Source organism: Taudactylus pleione, unplaced genomic scaffold, assembly GCF_031769625.1.
Source record: "Taudactylus pleione unplaced genomic scaffold, aTauple2 ptg000114l, whole genome shotgun sequence".
Classification (NCBI taxonomy): Eukaryota; Metazoa; Chordata; class Amphibia; order Anura; family Myobatrachidae; genus Taudactylus; species Taudactylus pleione.
Genome location: NW_028284516.1, coordinates 7,678,104 through 7,693,816, shown reverse-complemented (window position 1 = coordinate 7,693,816; position 15,713 = coordinate 7,678,104). Strand labels below are relative to the sequence as shown.

The window sequence follows — 15,713 nt, the reverse complement described above, 5'->3', positions numbered from 1 at the left end:
CGCACACTGGGGTCGGGGAAATGGGGCTTAGAGACACACTGGGGCAGAGAGATGCACACTGGGGCTGAGAGGCGCACACTGGGCCTGGGGGAATGGGGCTGAGAGATGCACACTGGGGCTGGTGGAATAAGGCTGAGAGCCACAGGTGGGCCTGAGGATGGAGAGACGCAGGGGGTCCCGGGGATGGAAAGAGACCAGGGGGCCAGGAGATAGACAGACATGGAGGCCTGGAGATAAAGAGACACAGAGAGCCTGGAGAACCACAGGGGGGCCTAGGGATGGAGACATTGGGAGGTCTGGAGTAACTAAGGAGAGCCTGGAGAGACACAGAAGTTTGATCAGGGAAATTCACATTTTTCATGCACAAAAGCTTCTGTTACTACAGTATACATTATCTGGTTATGATGATGACATGGGTTATATTTCTACATAAACAGGCATCTTCCAGTCAATGTTATTTCCTACATGAATAGTGAATACCGGGTGAAGACGCTGCCCAGTGAGGCTCAAATTCCTCAGAGGTTCCCCGTTGCAGAGAAACCACCATATAGGTAAGAAAAGACTTTCAAAATTACTGGGGTCCCAAAAACCCGCCTAGGGGTGACAACAAGGTGACAGGAGCCGGGTGCTGCACTGTAGCATCAAATGCAGCACTCGGCTCCTGACAGTGTGAGGGAGCCGTCACTGCATAGTGCTCACCCGTACTTCTTAGACACACACCAGACCACTGGGGTTCGGGCTGCGAGGCCATTCCCCCTTCTCAAGTGACCATGCCCCCTGATCAAGAGGCCACGCCCATTTTTTTTGTGGCGCGCGGCTACGCCGCGCACACAACATACCTTCTTACTCCAGGTCACACCATGGGTAAGGGCGCCACTGGTGGTTTTTTCCCAATATCTGACATGGTGCTAAAACTGGGACCACCCATTACCAGATCTCTAGTTTCGCCTATGGTGAGAGTTTAGAAAATGTTTAGCAGTAAAACTCTCACACTAATACATTGATCAAGTTTTATTTTCAAAACAGGAAACACCTGGATGAGAGTTTAAATCATGAGAGTTTTTTGAGTCTGAAAAACATGCAAGTTTCCATGTTCTGTGACTTTATATCATTGGCTGTGTTTAAAAATGTGAGAGTTTTCTCTCATATTTTCTAAATTCTCACCCTATTACATTTGGCCCATGGTGTTATTACATTATTGTTAACACTTATTTTTTGCGAATTTTCTAAAACTAAATAGGTTCCCTCATTTTTCCTTCCAGTAACTAAGTAGCCTATCTGGCCAGCGCTATCTGCCCTCCTCTCCCGACCAGGGGTGCCGAGAGGGGGGGAGTGGGTACAAATTACCCGGGCCCGGGCTTGCTGGAGGAGCGGTCCGGTACCGCTCCCCCCCTCTTTCATCACAGCAGCCCAGCACACGCTGCTGTGTGCTGGGCTGCACTAGGAGACAGCTCGCGGCTCCTAAGAAGCAGCCACAGCAGTCTCCTATGCCTGTGGGGTGGGGGAGCGATCAAGCTGATCGCGCTCCCCACTGGTTATGCGCTGGGCTGAGTGGGGCTCAGAGCTCCGCCCTCGCCAGTGCGCAGCGCCGCTTTGGGGCACTTTCCTCAAAGGGGGCGTGGTCACGCCTCCCTCGATTAGGCCACGCCCCCTTTACCCGAGCCCGCCGCGGCTCTCGGCGGGTCTGCTCCTGACCAGTAATAACTACTGTAGGATCAGACGGGATGTAGTCACCATCCCGGCGCAGACAATGTCAGCAAACAAAATCCCGGCGACGGAATTCCGACAGCAGTCAGAATTCTGATGACCGCGATCCTGACGGTGAGTATTAGGGTTAGGCACTATGGGGAGGGTTAAGCTGCGGGAGGGGAGGGTTAGGCTGCGGCGGGGGGGGAGAGGACGGATTGGGTACGGCTGCAGGAAAGGAGAGTTAGAGATAGGCTGCTGGAAAGGTGGGTTAGGTGTAGGGCTAGAATACTTACCTGCGTGCATCGGGATTTCCACCGTTGGCATTTTAACCGCCAGCATTATCAGCGCCGGGGGGAAGGTTGCAAAGAATGTTACAGTGCAGACGGAGGTCATATATCATAAATCTATTCCAAAGCCTCTCTGCTCACTGCACAATGTGCCATGTGACTGATTACCTAGTAATCCATGACACTGTACAAAATAAATACTGAATAGCAAGATAACGAAAATAGCAAGATAAAAGAAAAAAATGGTAAACACCAACAACCTTCTTACAGCCTGCAACACTGATTTATCTTAAAGAACAAACAAACTCCAAAATACATTTTTAATGGGATTCCTGCTGAAAGCTCCATCACTGAATCCTGCAACATAGATTTGAATAACAACAACACAAAAGAATACAAAATAGTATAAAGTTACATCTACTAATGGTTATACTCTTTATATTATCTCAAATTATTCAGTTGGTGGATGATTTATTGAACAGGAACTATCAAACATGTAATTTAATTTTAATATGCTGCATGACAGATGCTTGGGAAAAATGTAAAACGATATTATGAAGTGTTCCTTTTTTTACTCCTTACAATTCAGAAAATTAAATGTCAGTCTTATCTGACATTCTTGATACATTTTTGTAACCAGTTTACAATCCAATACTTACATATGCAGTGACATAGTGTATTTATGTATTTATCTAGCAATACAAACTTTACCATTACAGATAGACCTCTTCATGTTTGTGTACTCAGGACAGTGTAACAGAATTAACATACACAGGGCCTCATTCAGTACAGATCGCAATTGCGATCGCAGCTGCGAAAGCACACGCAACGTAGCTGCGAAAAAAAATATGCTAATGCCTGCCACAGCTCAGCCAGCATAGAGCCGCCCACTGCTGCTTTCTCATATACGTTCAACCTCGCACTTCTGTGTATACAACGCACATCGGCCCGCCACGCACAATTACAGCAGTTCTGACCAGCCGCAGGAACTGCAAGTCTCCTCGCAAGCAGAGGACTCTCAGGCTGCAATCGCAGTGGCTAATTTATACACGCCCATGAAATGGCGTTCAAACGGACAGGCACGCCTGTGTTTCTCCAACCACTACCCTGTCACCACACCCAAACATTGACAGCCTGTCACTTAAATTGTGATGGATTCCTTTGTGTGTCCGTAATCGCAATGTGATCGCTGCGCAGGTGCAGTGTGGCTTGTACGCATGCGCGATGGCAAACAATCGATCGACTGCATGCGTAATCGCTATTGCGTTTGCTGCTGAATTAGGCCCACAGACATTAATGACTTCTACTTATCTAATATATGTAAGTGTGAATAATGATAACCTACAGGTTCAATAAGAGAAAGGCTTATGGTATAGAATAAAAATCCAATAAAAATAGCCAGCATTATTTTTACATACATCTAGCTTAATTTGTATACACATTTTGGTCCACCATTAGCAAAAATTTTAATTTGTGGCAACTTTTTTGTTTTGTTTTTTTTCCTTCCTTTTAGGTTTCATGCCTTAGAGACGATTGTTGCAATGAGAGATACAGTAAGACCAACTGTAGCAAATTCACATTATTATCCAGGCATTATAGCATAGAGTACTTGCCTACTCTACTCTCCCAGAATGGTCGGGAGGCTCCCGAATCTCGGGTACTGCTCCAGGCCGCCGGAAGAGCATTCAAGTCTCCCAGAAGCTGATCCGTGTCGGCCGGCGCTGTCCACTTCCCATGTAAGCGGTCCGAGTGGACAATGATGAGATTCACGCTAAATCACATCATCATAGCCCCGCCCCCACAGCTTTACAATGCCGGTAATCTTGGCATTGTATAGTGGGGGTCAGGGCCCCACCAAAAAAACTGCGATCATCCTTTTGCACGCTCTCCATACCAACAACTATGCTGCGCCACGACGCCCAGGCGTGGTTGCCCAACTCGGAGGGGGCAACCAGAAAGTCAGCAAGTATGCATTGTAGCAAGGAGAAGTTGAAAAATAAACAACGCCTTGATCCTCGTTAAATTTGAAGACAAGATTAAAACAATCTCAGATTGTATAGTGCCTTGGGGTACAAGAGATGTGACCACAAATTCCTGGTGACCCCCACAGGGTATTTTCTCAGTTGAATTATCCTCTCCTGGACATACATAAGGACCTTTTGGTTGAGTTTAATTCTATAGATTGTGAAGCTGTTAAACTTTTAACATTTTAACCACCTGAAATTATGGGCAACAGGTAGAACTTACCATCATGGTTGGGATTTCCTAAGGTCCATGGTTCATCAGAATCAAAATGTGTATCTCCTCCAATTCCAGGTCCTGGGAAATAGGCATGTGCCAGAAAACCACCCTCACCATCAAACGGTGAGCTATCTCCATGGAAACCAGATGCAAAGATAATGGTAATGTCCACTTCCCGTTTGCCATTTTCTAATTCATTGTAGGGGACTTCTTCGAATGTCAATGGCGTTACATTCTGCCAAACATCAAAGGCACGGCGAATGGCTTTACGTGTTTCCGTTTCTCCCACTTTTGGAGTGACGTTCTTTATACTAGGAAACAAAACACATGACCACATTGTTGCATTATAGTTAAACCATGGAACTGTGATAAAATAATTTTATAGTAATTACAGACCTGGGTACAGGATGTCATACCTTGAAGATATTTATAATTGTAGGCAATCGCATAATGTAGATTGACGCTATTTTATTGAGATGGAGATGTATCAAAACTTCTAAAGAGAACAAGTGGTGTTGCCATAGAAACCAATTAGATTCTAACTATGATTTATAAAGTACAATATATAAAAAGATGAGGAATAAACCATGTGTTTCGCTACAGTTCTTCTCAATAGCATTTCACACAGAAGGTGAGATGTATCAAGCTTTGGAGAGAGATAAAGAGCACAGTCTATGAAATGACAGTTAGAAGCTGATTGGTTGCTATGGGCAACTTCTCCACTTTATCTCTGTGAAAGGTTTGATACATCCCCCCAAGAAAGTCTGGAGAGCCTTATCTCATATTTATATAGTAAAAGCTCTATTTTACATTCACTATTTTTAAACTCTCATGGAATTTTTCAACCACTCAATAACTAATGAATTTAAATGGGCCAATTTTCCTGAACCTAGATTACAATTTCCTGCACAAACTTGTACCTATATACTATATTGTATACTGGCATAGTAAATACATTGGGTTTTTCCATTGCAGCATACTACTGGAAATGTTGCATACACTACAGTAATACATGTTATACAAGCTTCTGCTTCTGTGCCAACAGTGTGTAGATTCTAGATGCATTCTGTGCATATGCCTCCTCGGGAGGCAGAACACACAATGGAGTGGGCGAGCAATCAGCCAAGTACAGTAAGGGGCGTATATAATGTGTCCCATGTAGACCACAAGAAATATACATATACAGGAAGCTTATTTCTTGCAAGTGGTAACCCCTGGTACAAAATATACACTCATGATGACGACACTCGGCTGCCGCTTCTGATTGGCTGAGTGCATCTTGACCCCTCCCACCCCTCCCACAAATGCTATTACTATTATCAGTGCAGGTAAAGGGGGAAGACAACAGATGTTTTTATTTAATTAAATTAAGTAGACCTTTAACGTTGTATTTCCTTCTGTATTTAAAGTATTGTCAATAACACTGGCCAGACACTTCATTAAGGCACTATTTTGTGTACAAAAGGGCAACATGCGGGCGCAATGTCTCAAATCACACCATCACCATCATCAGGTCCCACACACCGGTGGGACCTGATGACACTTATTATGTCATCAATAACCCATCTTGTCCTCTTTACTAGACTGACAGGCAGGATCCAGGAGGGTGGCGTAATCTACTCGAAATTCCAGAAGAAAAGGGCAATAAGATTTATACAGCACACCCTAAGTAAGGCTCAATCAAAGAAACAGTTTATATTTTCTCCTGGGTATAAAAAATTAGTATGTTCAAGTGGTGTTCTTGCCTCCAATGCCAACACTTTTCTAGGCTGGTCCACGTGTCTCTAGCCAAAAAAGTAGAGATGAGCGGTTCTGTTTTGGCTCGATCTTTCAGCCAAGTTCGGAGGTCAGAACAAGGCAAAATGACTTTGTCCATGAAATATGTCGTTTTGCCTAGTTCTGAGGTCCGAACATGGCAGGAAGATCCGATCCAAAACCAAACCACTCATCTCTACTACAAATAGTTGACAAACTGTACATTGATACTCCCCTGTCCTTTCCATAAGGCAAAACTGTCATGTGTCCTTGAGTTTGAGATTCATATAGTACTTTAGGTCAGTATTTTTTATTTTTAGCAGTTTGTCATAGTAAATCACACACAACTGCCAGAAAACGACTCCATTATTCAAACCCAATGGTTAAATAAAAAATATAGTAATACTTTAATTTCTAGGTGGACAGTCCTGGTGTTTTTATTATTCTACACACACACAAAAATAAAAATATCTAGTTAGCCGGCATGATCAATCTCATCAGGCTACCAGAATCAATGGATAGTCTGTCTATCTGTGGTTTATTCAGCTTATTGATCTCAGCATATCTCATATCCTTTGTCTGTCAGTCCCAATGAGGGTGATGAGGATCTATCCCCAGCGTAATGTTCTACCTAAATCTTTCAAACACTTTTTTTTTTATGTCGGCGAGTTGTGGAAGATATTCTAAAGCCCAAAGAGAGAGCCGAACAGAGTATTTTTCCACTCAGGGACATAGAGAAAAAGTAAATGAAAGCATTCCTAAGTATTACAGTATTGGAAATACTCCAATTGAGTTTATAATCTAAGGAGCTCATTCAGACCCGGACGCTAAGCTGCGCTCTCACGCAGCTAAAAGGGGCCGGGTATGCAAATGCCGCGATCGCACTGTCTGGTGGAAGGATGCCCTCTATGTCTTAGAGAGCGACGGTAGAGCAAACGCACGTCGGTATAAAGACGCCCACCTTTCTTTCTTAACACACGTCATCTCTAGGAAGTGTGTGATTAATCGGTAACATCGAGAGCCATCGGAGCTGCATGCAGCGCTTGAGGTAGACCCTACTCCACCGCAAGCACTGCTATCAGTGCTGTCTAAAATACAACCAAGTGATGTGTACAATGACGCTTCTTTGCTAACTATGCACACCCCTTAAATGCTGTGTAGATGCCCAGACACGCCTGCGTTCGCACATCCACTCCCCCATTCACAAGCACCTTCCCCTGTTACCACCCACAAACGGCGCTATCTGTCACTCAAATTAGCGTCCAGTCTGTGTACTACGAGCGCACAATTCCCGTGCGCAATGAGTGACTCGTGTAAGTGCATATTGCCGCATACGCATGCAGAAACGTGCGATTATCGGCCATAGCGTGCGTTCGCATCTTAGTGTCCGGCCCTAAAATCGAAGTTAGACAGCAGAGAGTTAATCTGAGAATAGGGACTAAAAGAACGTGCGGAAAGCCAGTTGAACATTTTAGTTAGAAGAATTAAATCATGATATCCCATCTACAATTACTGATATAGGGCCTAATTCAGTAAGGATCGCTATTGCGAATATGCAAGCAGTCGGCACATGCGTATGCATCGCAGTGCACAAAGACTCCACTGCGATCTGGACAGCAATCGCAGTGACTACGCAGACCCATCGCACAGTGATTGACAGGAAGCACCGCTTGGGGTGGTGACGGGGTGGTCGGAGAAACACATGTTTGTCAGTGCATGTGGTTGCATGGGCGCGCATAAATTAGCCATTGCGATGCCATCCGCAGCCTGTGCTCTCACTGCATGCAATGAAGTTAGCAACTCTAAGTAAGGTCAGGGCTCCTGTAATTCTGCAAGAGGGACCGATGATACAGATGGTTTAGCTATTTAGCTAAGTATTACAGATGTGCGTAAGGGGATGTTGGGCATCCTTATGTTAGGCTGCGATGGCATTGTGATTGCAATCATTGGCATATTTTCGCAGGGGATCTGCGTGCGATTACGCAGCTGCGATCGCAATAGTGATCCTTACTGAATCAGGCCCATAATATCCACCACACTGATGCATGACACAAATTAGCTAGAAAGAGCAAAGAATAGCACTAGAACAAAAGTTCTTCTAAAAGTAAAGAAGCCTTTATTGGGGCTCATCAGAGTCGGGGCCTGATTCAGAGATGTTCTCTAACCCTATATTTTGGGATCTGGGCGTGTGCAGAATGGGTCATGAGACCTCGCTCGCGTGACTGACATGATTGCAGCTGGCCACCGTTCCCCGGTTTCCAGGAGGGATGAGGCCAGGGTCTGCGTCGGTGACCAGGCTTTGGTAAACTTCAGCTTATGCAGCCTGGCCAAAGAAGCAATGGTGATCCCAGGCTGTGACGTTGGTTGCAGCGCTGGGCTCGCAGATGCAGCAAGGAGGTGTGTGTTTCCTACAGGCACGTCCTGCTGCATTAGCATTTTAGATAGATGGATTTGCAAAGCGGCTAGTGTGCGGCTCTGAAGTCTGTCAATCTCTTTCCATCGCTATATTGCTATATTTTACAAGGACTAAGGAGTCTATTTATTAAACTGTGCAAAAAACCTCTGGAGAAAACATCTTTTCACTATTTATTATGGGCAACCAGAGGTGGCTGCGTTTGTCAAGTATAGCATTGGGGTCAAAACTAGATTTCTCTTTCATCCACTAGGGGACACTGGAGGTGCTTACGCTGGGGTATAGAGGCGTGGATAACTGGAGCCGGCACTTTAAATAATTTAGAAGTGTGAAGCTCCTCCCCCTCTATGCCCCATCAGCCCCCAGTTTAGAAAATGTGCCTATGGAGCTGGTCACAATCTGCTGTGCTCCAGCAATACATATATTTTATTTATTTAGGTTTCTTTATTTTTACATCTTTTGACACTTTTAGGTACCCTTTGCCACCTCTTTAAAGGTGGGGTCCGGGTACCTGGTGCCCTGCCTTATAGGAGGCAGGAAGGAGTGCACAGCGCTTATATGAAAAGCACTGACAGCTCCTTACCGCCACAGCACATTCTCAACAAGGAAGAGAGAAGTGCTGAAGCTGCAGAGAGACTTCTATCGGGGACAACGCAGTGAGTAACCACCTGCGCATCCCCCGGCTCCCAGCCCCACCGTTGCCCAGCGGTTTTACATAGTATGCTGGGCAGCTAATGCAGAGCGCTACACGCGGCTCCACTGCTCTCCCTCCTCCCGCTGGTAAGCGCGGCACCTGGCTCACCCTGGTGCGGGGCAGCTCATTATGAGGGGGAGGACATTAACAGTAGCGCGGGGCAGGTGATAAATGCGCTACAAGCGCGGCCACCTGCTCTCCTTCCTCCCGCCGGGCTCACCCTCTCCCTGCTGTAACAGTAGCGCGGGGCAGGTGATAAGTGCGCTACAAGCGCGGCCACCTGCTCTCCTTCCTCTCTGCGAGCTCATCCTCTCCCCACTGTTTAGTGCTCTACAAGTGCAGCCAGGCGCCTGCTCTCCCTCCTCCCGCCTGGCTCTCCCTCTCCCCGCTGTTACACGCGGGGCAGAGAGGCGGTAAGCGGCCCGCTGTGCGCACGGGGGGGGGAAGGTTAATGGCCTCAGAAGCCATATTGTAAGGAGGTTGTTCGCCCTTTAGGGCATAAAGAAGGGGGGCGGAGCTTAAAGGCAGCGCGGGTCTCTCTCCCCTACACGGCAAGCGGCTGTATAACAGCGGGGCTGCCGTTCTTCATTACACAACAGCTCATACTGCATCTCTAACAGGAGATTGCAGTGTAAGAGACACAGAAGGCTGGATTCCTCTGCTGCCATTCCTGTGCTGCAGGACAAGTACACCCCCTGATTACATCCATGATAAAAAGGCTGTAAGTAACTGGGGTGTAGGTGCAGGGGAATCTGATCTGTGGGAGGGGGGTTTCTCCTCCTCTGTGTCCCACATCCTTCTTGTTTTTATATGTCTGTGTCTTTTCTGTGTTATGCTGTGTTTTCTCTGGGTGACTGTGTGTACCATGTCCAACAGAACCAAGGCTTCTCAAAGGCTGTTTGTCTGTTCCAAGTGTAACAACAAACAGACCAAGCCACATGCCACTGGGTCCACGTTATGTGATGCTTATATAACAACGGATTCACAGATGGCAATTACTAGCTATCCTGCTCCGCCATGGGCCACTGACATGGTAGGAGTTATGTCAAATTTAACATCGGAGTTGGCTGAGGCGCGCAGGTCTCAACCTCCCTGGGTAGCTGACTTTACCAAGTCTCTAGACACCCTGGTTCAGGTGATGGGTACAGCGGTGCCTACACACTCCACTTCCTACCAAAGCCCGTCTCAAAAGCGTATTCTAATGACTGTTTTCCAGTCAGAGAAGTCGGACGAAGAATTCCTCGCCACAGAGGATACCGTAGAGGGTGAATTGGAGGAAGTTTTACAAGAAATTATCAGTGGCCTGGAAACAATTCAAAATTTCAAGACCTGGGTTCAGATCCCACATCCACTGACTATTTAATGTGTATCCAGAGATGGTGCAGAGGGTAAAGCACCTGTTCTGCATCTAGGCGTAGTTTTCCGTCTAGCTTCCCTTTTCCATCATCCATGATGGAGAAGTGGGAAACACCTCCCCCTGTAGCTGCGTCTGTTTCCCGTCTCACTAAGAAAACAGCACTTCCGGTGGCGGGAGCTACTGTTTTAAAGGACACTTCGGATCGTAAGTTGGAGACAACACTAAGATCTATATATATACTGCAACGGGAGCTCAACTTAGTCCTACCCTTGTTACCGCCGGTGTTAACAAGGCTGTGGTTTGCTGGGCTGACCAGCTGATTTCAGGTTTGGACTCGGGTAATTCCAGACCAGAATTACGTCTATTAGTAGAACACATCCGTGAGTCTGTAGTTTACTTGGGAGAAGCTTCAAAGGATATTAGTCAGATTAGTGATTGCATATCTGCATCTGCTATTTCAGGATGCAGAGCTCTGTGGTTGCAGGCGGACGCAAAGTTCCGGTTCCGGAGCATCAGCGAGGTATGGGGTTTTACTCAAGCCTGTTTTGCAGTGCCCAGACCGGAGGGTGCGGTCATGCCCATCTTGAACCTGAAGTTCTTCAACCTGTATCTAAAGATGCATCGTTTCAAAATGGAATTTCTGCAGTCCGTTGTTGCGAGCTTGGAACCAGGGGAGTTCCTATTATCCCTGGATATCAAGGATGCTTATCGCCATGTTCCCATGGGAACCACACCAAGCTTTTCTGCATTTTGCCATATTGAAAGATCATTACCAGTTTCGGGCATTGCCGTTCGGATTATCCTCGGCTCCCCGCATATTCACCAAACTCATAGCAGTCATGATCGCTCTCCTTCGGTCATCAGGAGGGAACATAATCCATTATTTGGACGATCTGTTGCTCAAGGCTCCATCAGTATCTCTTCTATCAGATCAGTCACAGAGGATTTTTATTTATTTATTTTCTTCCAACAGACAAGGCCAGGGATATCCGGTGGTTAGTCCAGCTGGTCCTCAGACCAAAGAAGGTGTCAATGCTTCTTTGTCTGCGTCTCTTAGGAAAGATGGTAGCTGCTTTCGAAGCACTACAGTTCGGCTGGTTTCACTCCAGGGGTCAGGGTCTCATCTGCTTCTACAGCGACAGATCCGTCTGAGCCAGTTACCAGAGTGGCCTTCTCTGGTGGACGCAATTCACCAATCTTTTAGCGGGCCGGAGATTCGGAGTGTGGAACTGGATCACCGTAACTACGGATGCCAGCCTCCGAGGATGGAGAGCAGTAGTCCTCGATTACCACTTTCAGGTTCAAGGGTCCCCTCTAGAACAGAAGTGGGCCATAAATGCGTTGGAACTCAGAGCGAACAATGCTCTGATAGAGGCAACAGAGTTTCTAAAGGGCTCATCCGGGAAGAGTTCAGTCTGACAGCGCGACGGCAGTCGTTTTCATCAACGGCCAACGAGGAACTCGGAGTCGCATGGCTATGCGAGAAGTAACTCAGATCCTCCGGTGGGCCGAGAACCAGTAAGTAATCCTGTCGGCGGTATTCATCCCGGGTGTGGACAACTGGGAAGCAGATTACCTAAGTCGACAGGATATCCAGAATGGAAGCTTCATCCAGACGTGTTCAGCGCGCTGATACGTCGATGGGGATGTCCTCAGGTGAACCTCATGGTGTCACGACTGAATTGTTCCCAGTATACGTGTCAAGAACTCGAGATCCGCAGGCGGAAGCAGTAGCCGCTCTTACAAGTCAGTGGATCTACGACTTTGTTTACTTTTTTCTCCGATTCCGCGTCTTCCTTGTCTTCTAAAAAGGGATAAACAAGAGACAGCCTCTGTAATTCTCGTGGCTCAGAACTGGCCTCGAAAAATTTGGTTCTCGGACCTTCGGTCTCTATTGACAGAAGATCCGTGGTCCTTTCCTATGCGCCCGGATCTTCTACAGCGGGGTTTTTTCATACACCCCAACTTAGCGCAACTGCGTTTAACGGGGTGGCTCTTTAAACCGATATCCTAAGACGCAGTGGCATCCCAGACGCGGTTATTCCCACCATGATACGTGCCAGGAAGCCAGTTTCGGCTGCGCATGATCATCGCTTCTGGCGTGCTTATATCATGGTGTTCCAGTCGGGGTCTTCTGTCTAGGACTTTTCGTTTATCCACGGTTTCTGCTTTTCCTTTAGACAGGTCTGGATTCTGACCTTCGTCTAGGAACCTTAAAGGTGCAAGTCTCTGACCTTTCCATTTTCCTTTCAAAGGAAATTGGCCTTCTTTCCTGAGATGCTGACATTCTTTAAGGGGTCTTGTGCGCGCAGCACCCTTTCGTACCTCCAATAGCTCCCTGGGATCTAAACTTAGTGCTTCTGTTTCTTAAGTCGCCCATGTTTGAACCTTTGGAGGATGTTGATCTTAAGTACCTGTCTTGAAAGACGGTCCTCCTTCTGGCTTTTGCTTCGACTTGTAGAGTTTCAGAATGGGGGCTATGTCTGATAAGCACCTTACCTTGTGTTTCATGCTGATAGGACGGAACTCCGGACTGTAGCCGCTTTCCTTCCTGGTACCGTCGTTGGTGGAGGACTCTGGTGGTTCTTCTGCCTTGGATGTGGTTACGGCTCTCTGCACCTATGTTGCCAGGACAGCGTCCCTCCTTAAGTTTGAGTCGCTTTTTGTCCTCTATGATGCTGTTTGGAGGGGTTGTCCGTCGTATAAGCAGACTTTGGCACGTGGGATTCAGCTGACTATTCATCTGGCTTATGTTAGTGCCGATCGTCTGCCTCCTTCGTCCTGTGGGTGCGTCATGGGCGGCCGGTAGAGGAGCCTCCACGTCACAATTGTGCTGTGCGGCCATTTGGTCTTCAGTTCACACGTTTGTCAAGTTTTACAAATTTGATATGTTTTTCTTCGGCATCCCGGTTTGGCCGCCTAGTTCTGCAGGTGCCTCAGAGCGCTCCCGCCCGTGGGGGAAAACTTTGGGACGTCCCCAGTGTAAGCACCTCCAGTGTCCCCTAGTGGATGAAAGAGAAAATGGGATTTTGGTACGTACCGGTAAATCCTTTTCTCTGATTCCACAGGGGACACTGGGCGCCCACCTCTGCGCTCTTTGCCTGCCTGTTCGGCTTATTCCGTATGTTGTATGATACAGTTATTGTGTGTTCTTCTCTCCTTTTCTTACTCCGCTTGTTCTCCATCTCCTCTCGGTCTTCATTTTCTAAAGGGCTGATGGGGCATAGAGGGGGAGGAGCTTCACACTTCTAAATTATTTAAAGTGCCGGCTCCAGTTATCCACGCCTCTATACCCCAGCATAAGCACCTCCAGTGTCTCCTGTGGAATCAGAGAAAAGGATTTACCGGTAGGTACCAAAATCCCATTATTGGCAGATGAACAAATACCCCTCTTATAGTAAGGAGTGAACAAAGCCCAAGTGTCAATGCAGTGCGCATGTGTTATGCAGTAATGTTGGGTCACACATGCATAGAATGGACCCCGACTGCCCAACGATACTGTAAGTAACTGCTTACCATGGCCAGCTAGTGCCCCTAAGGGGATGCAGTTCAATTACCGGTGTCCGGAATGCCGGCTGACGGAATCCCGATACTGGAAGCCCAACCTGGTACAGTAGGTGTCTAAATCCTATCTTTAGCTAGACGCCGAAAATCCCGTCGGCCGGCATTCCGAACGAAGGTAGGCGGGGAATCGTAGCATGTAGCCGCGGGAGGTGGGGGGGTTAGGTTTAGGCACCCCCATGGGGACTTAGGGTTAGACACCCTCCAGGAAGGGTTAGACTAGGGGGAGGGGGGTTAGGCAATACCGGGGGTAGGTTAGGGTTAGGCACCACCCTGGAAGGGTTAGGTTTAGGGTGCGGGGAGGAGGGGTTAGGTTTAGGCACCCCCGGAGGGTCTTAGGGTTAAACACCACCCCAGGAGTTTTAGGGTTAGGCACCACTAAGGGAGGGTTAGGAGGAGGAGAGGGGAGCGTTAGGGCACATAGCTGCCCCAGTCGGGTCTTCATGCTTTGGCCTTCCGGTATCGGTATTTCATCCGCCGGGCATAGATTTGGCATAATTACATACCGATTCCCCGCTAAGGATTTGCACATCACTTAGCTGCGACGGCAAAGGTTTTTTATAAATCGTTTAAAAAATATTTTCTATTGCTGCAAATGTGATGATAGAAAATTCGTCTTTCCAGGCCAATTTGATAAATAGAATCCTTATGTGCCAGTGTTTTTTCCATCATGGCTTGTGTCTTTTTGTATTGCCAATTTGCATAGTTAAATTGTGTTGTTTAGAATTTTTCTCTCTCTATAGCGGCCCATACACGGTGCGATAAATCAGCCGATCTGGTGGATTGGTACGATTTGGCTGCTATATCGCACCGTGTATGGGCATGATATCAGACAGAGGACCTGATTCAGACCGGCACGCAAGCAAGCGGCCGCTCGTTGCAGATAATGTTCGCTAATGTACGCATGCGTGTAGTTCGCAGTGCGCGTATGCAAACTAGTACAAGCTATCGGAATGTGCTTGCTCACCCTACCATGACAGCTCAGTGGAATGAGTGACAGGAGAGGCCGTTTGTGGGTGGTTACAGGGGCAGGGCAGTAGTAACGGGGGAGTGGAGTTGCAGACGCAGGCGTGCCAGTGTTTCAACGCCGTTTCAGAGGCGTGCCTAATTAGTAGGCAGCGTCATAGTACATGTCACTTGGTTGATTTTTTCCACTGAACTGCTCGCAGTGCTTGCGGTAGGGTACAGTCAACCGCAAGCGCTGCGGTCTGTTCCGATGGTTCCCGATGTACCGATGGTTGTATAACTTCCTGGAGATGACGTACGCTAGTGGGCGGCTAAAGGCAGGCTGGTGGGCATCTATAAACACAAAGTGATCGCTCTCCAAGACATAGTGGGAGTGCTTATGCCTTGTGTGCGAGCAGCTGCCTTGACGTCACTGAATTACCATACGCTGGGAGCGAGCAGCCACATCTAGCGAGCGGGTCTGAATCAGGTCCAGAGAGCACACCTGTGGGGTCGTACACCGCACCCCCAGATCTTACTGCAGGTTCAGTCGATCTAGGGATGCGATGTGTGATCCCATGCAGCGCTATGCGGGTGGGGGAGTGGGGAGCCGGCATATCGTGCAGTCAACCAACCGATTGCACCGTCGACCAGTGTCGGATCCCCCATCGCGTCGACTAGTGCATATCGAACCGTGTATGGCCGGCTTAAGTGTTTCACCCTAAGGTACCTGTAAAGATATTTTTTTGGTGGGGTTAAACCCCTTGATTT

At 47.6% G+C, this 15,713-nt stretch overlaps 1 protein-coding gene across 1 annotated transcript in view; it reads right to left on the bottom strand.

Annotated features, from left to right (window-relative positions):
- The window catches only part of MMP16 (matrix metallopeptidase 16), a 239,160-nt gene that overhangs the window by 78,414 nt on the left and 145,033 nt on the right, over nucleotides 1-15,713 (bottom strand). Inside the window, exon 4 of the mRNA XM_088471395.1 lies at nucleotides 4,224-4,528. Within this exon, the coding sequence (XP_088327521.1) occupies nucleotides 4,224-4,528 (305 nt within the window). The remainder of the gene's footprint in view (nucleotides 1-4,223; nucleotides 4,529-15,713) is intronic.